Genomic DNA, 10,513 nt, shown 5'->3' with positions numbered 1-10,513 from the left:
TTATATTTTTTAATTATTTTTCAATATATATATTTTTTAATTTTTTAATTATTTTTCAATATATATATATTTTAAATATTTTATTTCATTGCAGTACGGTGGGTCGACGAAATTATGAAGCTGCAATACAAGATGCAGATGAATATTTAACAATGCTCATTGATTTTAATAAAATGGGTGCATTAATGAGGCATGTTATGACATCAGCTTTAACTAATCTACAAAAATATAGGAATCTTATGGATCCTACTGTATCAACTGGAGAACCAGAATATGATAGTTATTGTCAAGATAGTAATGAAATATATCAAAATGCAGTAAGATCATTACCAAATCCAGAACCACCTGATGAATATAAAGGCAAATCTTTTTTTATTAATGCATATATATAATTATGAAAGAATATTTATTATATTAATAAATATAATATATAATAAATACTTTATTATATTTTTTTAGAATGTGCATCATTACAAGAACATTTACAACATACCACTTTTTTAGAAGAATTAATGTTTTGGACAGTGGCTTATCAATTTCCACAGAAATTAGTCTGTTTGCTATTAAATATGTTACCAGATCCAGAATATAAAGAAGCACTCACTCGAGCATTTGTTTTACATTACAGTAGAGTTTCAATGATGCTTGAACGTTCAACAGATCCTGATACTTTGAGCAATAGAGTAGTTCATGTCAGTGTACAGGTAAATATTGTAATAAAAATATTATATTTACTATAAATGAAATATTTTAAATGCTTGTATTTCATGTTTCAGTTATTCAGTAATGAAAGTTTAGCATTGAAAATGGTAGATCAATTAAAGTTGTTGCATGTTATGGTGATAGCTTTAAAATATATGATGAGTAAAATATTGATTCAAAATACTTTACATGGTAAGTATATAATGTTTATATTATAAATATTATTATTAATTTTAGAATATATTTTATGGAATTTTTTATAAAATATAATATTTAGAAATATATATTATTAATAAATATTGTTATTATTAAAATATGTTTATTGAAATTAAATATTCTAGATATTTTTTCTTTCTAGATCCAGACAAAAATTTTCATTATGTAGTAGATTGTGAACGTCAAGTGATGAAGGAACATTGCTATTGGCCTATTGTATCAGATTTAAACAACGTTCTTTCACACAAACCTATAGCTGTCAGATTTATGAGTGATGACACACTTTTAGAAATGTGGTTTGATTTCCTATCTATGTTTCAAGGTATTATTTTATTTTTATCCAATATATTCAATATATATATCGAATATAACAGAATATTATATATTATTATTATATATTGTAAAGTATTTTTAAAATTATTTTTATTATATTTAATTCAGGAATGAATGTAAATCAACGAGAAGTAAATCAACATGTTGAATATGAATCTAATACATACTATGCAGCATTTAGTGCAGAATTAGAAGCTAGTGCATATCCAATGTGGGCTCTAGTTTCTCATTTACGTGGTCCAGAAAGTGCAGTTCTTACTCGTAGAGTTTTATCATTTTGTCTCACTGCATTGCAAGATTGGCTAGATGCTATAAATTTTACTCATCCAAATGTGGTAAATAATTAAATAATTTAATAAAAATATTTTTTTTTACATATTTTTATTTTATTTTATTATATTTAAATTAATTAATTAAAGTATAAAGAATAATATTATACTTGAATATCTTTTTGTTTAATTACAGAGTGATAGTTTACAAGTGTCTTTTCATCTTCCATTGCATCGATATTTTGCTGTATTTATGTGCCAAGCTGTGCGTCAACAAGGGGCTACACTCAATGATTTGTTACCTCCTACAGACATGTTACATCTTTTAATGATGCATCCTTTACGAGTTCAGGTAAGTACTTTTTTATTTTCAGTATATTTATATCTTTTCAATATAGTTTCGATATATACAACAATATTTTAAAACTTGATAAAATTCATATTTGAAAATATTTATACAATTATATTAAAGATATTATTTTATTTATACTATTTTATTTCATTATGGTAGTGAAATTTCATTTATGATATGGATTTTTTATTTTATATTTTATTAATAATGAATATTATAAATTTTTATTAAAATAACAATATTTAATTACATAACTTAAATTAACAAGTAACATTATTGAAGATTGTGATAAAAAGGAATTGGAATTAGGAATATTAGAAGATAAATTTTTATTTTTATGATATGTTGTGTCAAAACAAATATATATAAATGTTAAATGGCACAAGAAACATTATTTGATACAAAATTAAACATATTATTTAATAATATAAAAAACTAATTTTTTTAAAAAAATCATTATTAATATAATAAAATCTATGAATAATATTAATTATTAAAGTAAATATTTATTAAAAGTAAATATTGAAAGACAATATGAAAGTAGAAATAAAACAGAAAAAAATGTTGAACTTTATGTTAAAAAATATGAACTATATCTTAATAGTATACATAAATATATTCATACTGATCTTATTTCATTTGGAGCATCAACAACTGTTTCTACATTAACAGGTAAATCAACTTGTAAATGTTTACTAAAATCATATGTAATTAATCTTAATGCTACATATCCACCCGATCCTAATCTACCTTTATGAAAAATACCAGCACCTGCGATTGGAATTGGTGGATTTGATTCTACCGGTTGAACATCGAGAAATGGTATTGTATTTTGTGCAGCATCAGTTTTACGATCACTTGGTGCAAAATTCAGATATTGTTCTGTTTTTGAGTCTGGTAATGCGAGAAGAGGTAATCTAGTTGGTATATTAGGATTCTCAAATTTTAATTCAGTTCTGTAAACAAATATGATATTAGATAAAACATTTATAAGTACCAAAGAATATATATACACAAACAAATATTACCTATCGGTTCGATCATGACTGAACCAAAAACTATTGTTTAATGGTTCTATTAATTTTCCAGTCGTGAAATTAAAAGGCGTCATTCTTACTTCTAAATTCAATCGTGAACCAACCATTCGAAACTTGAAACCTGCAAAATAATTAATATAATTATAAAGTTACAAGAATAATATATTTTTCATTTAAATATACCTGTCAAAAGATAATTTTTGTCGAGGACTAAATCGTCTAGATCCAAGCCTCGTTTTTCCCATGATAAAGTATGATAATCAACACCGTTTTTGATATTATTATCTAATATATTAAACTCTTCAATTGATTTCCAATGTACACTGGTTTTATCAATATTTCCACGTGGCATCAATTCACCTTGCTGTATTTGTATATGTATTATTTGATTGACTTTTTTAAATCGAACACCTGTTACTACTCTGTAACAAATGTTATTATTATTATTCATCATTCTTCTTGAATCTTAGAAATTTTTTTAATATAAATTACTAACTTATTATTCTCTATATCAGATACAACTTTTCTTAAACTGAAGTATCGATCAGAGTTCATATTATTGTCATCACAATAGCAAAAACAGTAGCTACAATGCCAAAATAACCAACGCCACCAGCTATCGACTTTGGTTGTACCTTTATTGCAAGTGCTTTTTTCTCCAAATATCTGGCCGTTTTCGTATTCTATGTATTCATATCTTCGATCATTATGTTCAGACTAAAATAATTCATGAATTTGTTTATTTTTGTTACATTGTAAAGATAAGAAAAATTTCTATTTACCGAAGGACAAATCCACATATCAGAATCAATATATTCGCATTTCAATATTCTACCGTTACATTTACGTTGTTGAGAACAAAATTGATTTTTATAACATCCGTAAACTTTTGAATATTCATAGTAAGCGCAATTTTCTCTACAAGACGAGTCTTTATTCAAATCCACTTCATTCACAATATATCCTTGGAATAATTGTGTTAATTTGGTATATGTTTCATCTGTGACAATTATTTTAGCATATATATATGTATATATATATTATATTTTTTGTATAATAATATACAAAAATGTACCTAATTTATGTATTCTCGCATCACATTTCCAAATTTGTCGTGGAGCAAATGCCATAGCTGTTTTTACAGCTCGCAAAGTTTCTGTCGTTCTTGTCTCATATTGTTGCTTTACTATTTCCATTTCATCAGTGAAATTTGTTCCTGCATCAAATTTATTATGATTAAAAAGTGAATTATTAAAAAATTATTTAAAATCTAACTAATAAAAAATAAATTTTTTCTTTAATATTAAAAAAAGACAAAATATAAATGAAAAGAATTAGATACATTATTATAAACCATGTATTGAAAAAATTAATAAGCTATGCAATTTACAAATGATAATGCATTATACCTGGATTGTAAAGCCGTAATATCTTATAAGAGAACTGAATCATACTGTAACCCTTAATTTCCGCCAATGTTATTGTGGTATATAAATTATACAGCAATTGTTGAAGCGACTGATTTTCATTACAAATTTGTGAAGATGCTTCCTACAAAACGGAAAAGTAAACGCAAAAAAAGAAAAGATTAAATCTATCAATATCAAAAATAATTAGTTCTTAAATTTCTGTTTGTTAATTATCAAAGAAGAACGTTCGCTACATCGATGATCATCGTATTGGAAACAATTCGTTTATATTATTATACCTGATAAACCGAAACGAATAATTTTTCGTGCACTATCAGGTCACCGATTCGAGAAAGAGCATTCACGATCGACGCATTCGGATCATGCAGAATCGTATCCAAGAAATCAGCCAGTTTTGGTATATCAAGGGCAACTTTTCCATTAATAATCTCCTGTTGCATCATCCGAAAAACTCGGTACAAACCGTTAATCCCTTGTAATTCGTTTTCTGTTCTAGCCCATAACCAAATGGAATTCAATGCATTCAAATACTCATAACTATTGCTCGAAATGTTTCGCTCTAGTTCATCACCAAATTTCTTGAACTTTTTTATGAGCCATAGATACTTTCCTTCTTTGTTATTTTCAAATTGATATAGTTTAGAATGGAATAGATCTCTCTCCACTATTTTCTCCAATTGTAATAGTTTATTTCGCATTTCGTCGATCATTGTAGGGTCATAATGTATACTAATAGTTACTCCCCATATTATGAAGAGAAACAGAAGACATATAGGAATATTTAATTTCTTCATATTTGTAGCTGTTTTATTTGATCCTTAATAGAAAAATAAGTTCTTATTTTAATCTTTAATTATATATACATGGACAAATAATCCAATATCTAATATCTATATGAAGATGTGTACAATTGCTAAATGAGATGATTTCAACTTATGGTTGTACGATAAATTTCAATCAAATATTTTCGATGTAAATAATTTTGTTTCCACTCTTCTTTTTTACTGATTTAGTCAAATATTATATGACGCATTCCTTACCGTGTAGATCATTGACGATCCACGTTAACCAGGCAAACAAAGATATCTTTTGAGTCACTGTTTAAAGAAACTATACATGAAAGAAAATTAAACTGAAGAAAATTAAAAACTATTGTTAAACTGCCTATGATATAATTATTGATAGATTTATAAGTATCTTATTTTTTTTAATGAAAATTTTTTATTTTTTTTTTTAAAACTCTATTGATAATTCAATGTGACAAATCATTCTTAACAATTAAAATTAAACAGTTTACGAGTCATATTGAATATATTTATTTTATTGAATTATTTATTTTATTTATAAAAATAAAATAAAACTTAATAAAATTCATAATTTTTTTTTTAGAGTTTTTTCTAACTTTTAAAAATTTCCTTATAATTTGAAACAAATCAATTACAAAATTTAAAATGAAAGATTATTATACATTATACATAATATTATTCGAAAAGAATGCCAAAGTTGCATTCATTTGTATAGTGCATTCTTGGAACCTTGAAGAATAAGTTATCATATATTTGTAACAACATTTCATAACTCCCTTATTTGTGCATAATGATCGTTCATTGATATACAGAGCATGTTTGATAGTAAGGGTCGCATATACTGATTACGTTAAAAATTAGATACGTCAGTAGTTGAAGTAAAATGATATCATGTGTTATGTTCGTGAAAAGATTACTAACATGTAATTTTGTGATTATTATATTCAATATGTATCTCAGAGATTCGTTCTTAATTAATAATACTTTTTTCTTTCAACAGATTACGTTTAATTCACTTGAATGTGAGTCACATCCGTATGTAATTATTAGCCCTTCCGGTAATTTAAACGATTTTGACAACAATCGATATCCGATAATAATAATTAAATACCTGCTTTTTTCATTTCAAAATAATAAGTTTCTCGCATCGTTGCAATTTTTCATTTTTAAGAAACAATTCTTTTTTATTTTAAACAAAGCAATAAATTTATTTATTTAAATTTATAACAGTTAATAAGTTATCACATATTATAAATAAAATAAAATTATTATGAAACAAAAAAAGATTAATTTTACCGTAGTACAAATAGTTTTTCCTAAGGTTTCGTTGCTATATCTTTTTACATATAGTGCATACATTATAAGTTTATATTATGTGAAAAGTGACTAGTCTTTAATAATTGTTGATTTAATGTTAAAAAATGATCGTCGAATTAATTTTGTAATATCTTGTTCAAATAAAGTTTAACTTTTCCAACTTTTTTTGGCCGTTCAAATAATGTTGCATCAACAATTATTATGGTAAATTATATTTATTATTATTTTAAAACAAACAAATTTATTTAAAAAAGAAGTGTAAATTATTTATATAAAAATTTTATTTATTATTTTACTTAATAAGTTTCCATTTAAAAATTTATAAATGTATACATTTTAAATATTAGGATGACAGCTTTGTTTTTATAAAGTCAATTTGTAATATTATATATACCAATATTATATATATACCAATATTTTTCAAATGAATTATTTATATATTATATTTATAACATAAAATTTTATGTACGATTTTATGTAAGATTTTACGATGACATGATGGAACGATGCAAGAAATTTTAATAACTTACTGTTATTTGATGACATGATATCTAAGAGCGAAATCTCTGAATGTTTTTTTTCATAAGAACGTGTAATATGTTTCATTAACAAATTATTTATAGATATATCAATATTTCATACAAACAATTTTCAAACAATTTTCAATTCAATTTTAATTGTTTTTCAACAGTGTCGAATAGAAAGTAGTAAAATTATTAGGTCATGAAAGGTTAGTATGATTAATTGAAATGTTTCGATCGTAATAAGCGAAAATTGAAACCTGCTAAACTGTAACTACAAATCTGCTTGCATTGTATTTTAAAATTATTAAAATATTTTGATTGTTAAGTCTAAACTTTTTAAAGTTCACTATATACACTATTTCATAAACATTTATCAACAGTCATCTCTCAGATATAGAAAATGATTGAATTGTATTTTTAATGAAAAAAATTAGAAAAATAAGATCAGAACAAACACCATTCCTCGTTGCGCACACTCTACTGAGAATTTCGTGTTATTGTTCCGTCATTTGACTCTATATTTCTCCCCTCTCGGGTTGAGATCGTTTGAGGTTTAATGGTGTTATGTATTTCTGCGCATGCTCCTTTTCATTCTCCGATTCTCTTCGTTGTTAACCTTTCGCACAAACTGCCATTATTGTTCTTAGTTTTCTTATCCAAGAAAAATGTTGTACCTCGTTTTTTCTTATAAATTAATCCATTTATCACGAAAAAAGAAAAGGCATTTTATTTTTATTGAATATATTTTGAATAAAATTTATTCACTATTAAAAAAAATTAAATTGAAATATTAAATATTTCATTGTAGCGATCTCGTTATGATTCTTTGATAATTATCTTTTATAAAAATAAAATAGAACTTATATAAGAGATTCAACTATATAATCAGATAATTAAACAAAAATTATTTTTTTTTAATTATTACCTTTGTTAAAAATATTTCCTAAGCAATTCCTTTGAAAGAAATTTCTTTTAAATAAAAAAATATAAGGTAAACATGTATTAAATCTTTAAATATTTTTAAATTTGTATTATATTTATTATATTTATTATCTATTATATTTATTATACTATTATAATTATAATATAATACTTTCTATTTTTATAATTTTTATAATTTTTATAATTACAAATAATTAATTTAAATCTAATTATAATTATGTTAAGCATATTTTATATTATTGGTATAGTAAAATATAAAAAAAATCAATATTTTAATTACATATAGGAAAATAATTGCAAATTTATTATTTCAACGTTGTATCTATATATATTCCTACTGAGTTTGTAACTTGAATAGGTACAGATTGTCGGATGTCACTTGATCACTGTGATATATCATGCACCTAATACCTCTTCATACTTAATAGTCATGATAGATTAAACTTCTAACAATACATAATATTCAATTTCGAAAATATTAAATAAATAACAATTTTTTTTAATCTTATATAATTTAAAAAAAATTACGAATAATCATTAAAATTTTTAATTTTAAAATAAAATATTTTTTATATAATTTTAGAAAATGTATTAAAAATTATAAAATTACTTACTTGCATTTGATTTGTTAATAATATAAGAATGCTTCTGCCGAGAATTTCGTCAGGAGAAGGAACAAGTAATCGATGAATATTTTTTAAAACGTCAGGAAGAGCACCTGTTCTTGAGGAAACACATGTATTTGCAAAATCTTCTAATGTATATCTCTCATATTTGTGAGATGCTTTAGAATATAAATGGAAATCATAATATAAATCATTAATTCGTCCAACATTTTCATCGAGGATACGCAATTTTTCATTTAATATTTCTTGTAACGGTACTTCACTTAAAACTTTAGCTAAAATTGTGTCCAATCGTATATCTATTTGTTCTTGAAAACTATCAATTTTTTCTGATATTCTTGATATACGATTCTTTAATTCTTTTTCCATTCTCTGAATAAATGGTAAAGTCTTATCATATTCAGGACCTTTTGGATGTATTAATTCCCATGATTCAAAAATATCCATTACTATTTCATGACCGAATTTTATCATATCTTTTACACTATTATAATCAAATTCGAAACTATTTTTAATTTGTTGTAAACTAAATATTAAACAAATAAAAATAATTTTTGTTCTAATTAAAATCATTTTTATTTATTTTAACAATTAATTTCAATCAAAAGTAAATGAATAAGATTGCACATATAACACATTCAATCTTGTTTTTCTTTCTTCTTTTATTGTTCGTTTATTGGATCAATTTTAAATATTAAATCTAAAAATAATGATTATAAAAATAAAAAATCAAAATTTTCAGAAATATTTGAAGAATTAATCACTCAAGGAAGAAACTTAGTCAACTTTCCCGAAACTATAAATGCTCTTCTCTTGTTATCGATCATATACTGAGAACACAGCGTTTGGATGCTTCCCTGTGACGGGATTGGTGGATTAAGTGGGGGAATATCATGAGTTTACAGTAGACTCTATAAATTGTTTATTCTATGGGAAATAAATAAAATTAAATTTGTAATGTCTATAATATATTATATTCTAACATTATCATTTGTAATAAAAATATTTTTTAATGATAAATAAATTGTTGAAATTTTTATAAATTCATTATAAATAATAAATAAATAATAATAATTAAATTCTAAAATTTATTTTGATTTTTATTATTTGATATATATTTATTTTTATATATAATATATATAATATTATATTTTATATATATAAGAGGAATTATGAAAATATTTTGAATTATTACACAAAAACAAAATTGATTCAATATCTTTAAATTTTTCATATATATATCATACATACAAATATTAAGAGATATTTTCAAATATGAAATAAAATGAATTTTAATAAGTAATTTTTTAATATTGTGATTTTCCTATTTTTTAATATTTTTTTTATAATAAATATAATATATTTTTAGGTTGCCTTTTATGAAATTTTAAATGGATTATGGGTGCGTAATGGTCTTCAAATAAAAGGTCAAATTATGACATACATACAATGCAACTTTTGTAATTCAATGGTAGATGCAGATCTTTATTTACTTCAAGTCTGTGCAACAAAACTACAACCAGACATTTTTCTAAAAACAATTGTTAAAAAGTAATGATCATGTTATATTATATATCACATATTATATTTAAATTATATCTTTCAAATTAAAGTTATAATTGATAATGATCTTTGATTTGATTAGATTCCTTGTGAAACAAGAATTGAGCCTTTGTTTATACAGAACATCTCAAAATGAATACATGGATGGAAAACATGATATGCCTATGTTAGAAAGTTTTTTAACATTTTTAGCAATATTACTTAATGTACGAACAAATTTAGGTAAGATTTTCATATTATTTTTTTTTAATTTTATTTATATTATATAATATTTATTAAGTTAATATATATAACAAATTTTAATTTTAGGTTTATCTGATCCTGAAATGTCCCGTTTAGAAATGGTTACTTTATTATCTATGGGAGATAAAACTCATAGTCAATTAATGGAATTAA

At 23.4% G+C, this 10,513-nt stretch overlaps 2 protein-coding genes across 4 annotated transcripts in view; one reads left to right on the top strand and one right to left on the bottom strand.

Annotated features, from left to right (window-relative positions):
* The window catches only part of LOC102673359 (E3 ubiquitin-protein ligase Ubr3), a 19,102-nt gene that overhangs the window by 1,917 nt on the left and 6,672 nt on the right, over positions 1–10,513 (top strand). The window contains exons 5-13 of the mRNA XM_031513017.1: positions 94–360; positions 460–704; positions 777–894; positions 1,061–1,240; positions 1,360–1,586; positions 1,717–1,872; positions 9,924–10,105; positions 10,200–10,339; positions 10,427–10,512. Of these exons, the coding sequence (XP_031368877.1) occupies positions 94–360; positions 460–704; positions 777–894; positions 1,061–1,240; positions 1,360–1,586; positions 1,717–1,872; positions 9,924–10,105; positions 10,200–10,339; positions 10,427–10,512 (1,601 nt within the window). The remainder of the gene's footprint in view (positions 1–93; positions 361–459; positions 705–776; positions 895–1,060; positions 1,241–1,359; positions 1,587–1,716; positions 1,873–9,923; positions 10,106–10,199; positions 10,340–10,426; position 10,513) is intronic.
* Positions 2,185–9,385, bottom strand: LOC102676890. Of its 3 annotated transcripts, none has more exons than XM_006608447.2 (9): positions 6,993–7,670; positions 4,618–5,156; positions 4,319–4,460; positions 3,985–4,125; positions 3,692–3,909; positions 3,406–3,626; positions 3,093–3,331; positions 2,901–3,030; positions 2,185–2,828 (listed from the first exon to the last, which is right to left on the bottom strand). In XM_006608447.2, exons 1-9 carry the CDS (start codon positions 7,066–7,068, stop codon positions 2,492–2,494), a joined length of 2,043 nt encoding a protein of 680 aa, XP_006608510.1. In that variant the 5' UTR covers positions 7,069–7,670; the 3' UTR covers positions 2,185–2,491. The 3 variants fall into 3 exon arrangements, with proteins under 3 accessions (XP_006608510.1, XP_031368869.1, XP_006608511.1); XM_031513009.1 differs by having other exon boundaries at positions 2,359–2,828; positions 7,244–7,670; XM_006608448.2 differs by lacking the exons at positions 4,618–5,156; positions 6,993–7,670 and adding an exon at positions 8,543–9,385 and having other exon boundaries at positions 2,359–2,828.

Source organism: Apis dorsata, unplaced genomic scaffold, assembly GCF_000469605.1.
Source record: "Apis dorsata unplaced genomic scaffold, Apis dorsata 1.3 scaffold_37, whole genome shotgun sequence".
Classification (NCBI taxonomy): Eukaryota; Metazoa; Arthropoda; class Insecta; order Hymenoptera; family Apidae; genus Apis; species Apis dorsata.
Note: the sequence above shows the minus strand (reverse complement) of the source record. Positions and strands in the feature narration are given on the sequence as shown.

Bases quoted from the DNA above. Each gene is read 5' to 3' on its own strand.
- LOC102676890 (XM_006608447.2), bottom strand. From the start codon at position 7,068: ATGAAACATATTACACGTTCTTATGAAAAAAAACATTCAGAGATTTCG. The intron at 3,627-3,691 runs GTAAATAGAAAT...GAATTATTTTAG, and splicing joins ATATGTGGATTTGTCCTTCG to TCTGAACATAATGATCGAAG. The intron at 3,031-3,092 runs GTATATTTAAAT...ATTATTTTGCAG, and splicing joins CAAAAATTATCTTTTGACAG to GTTTCAAGTTTCGAATGGTT.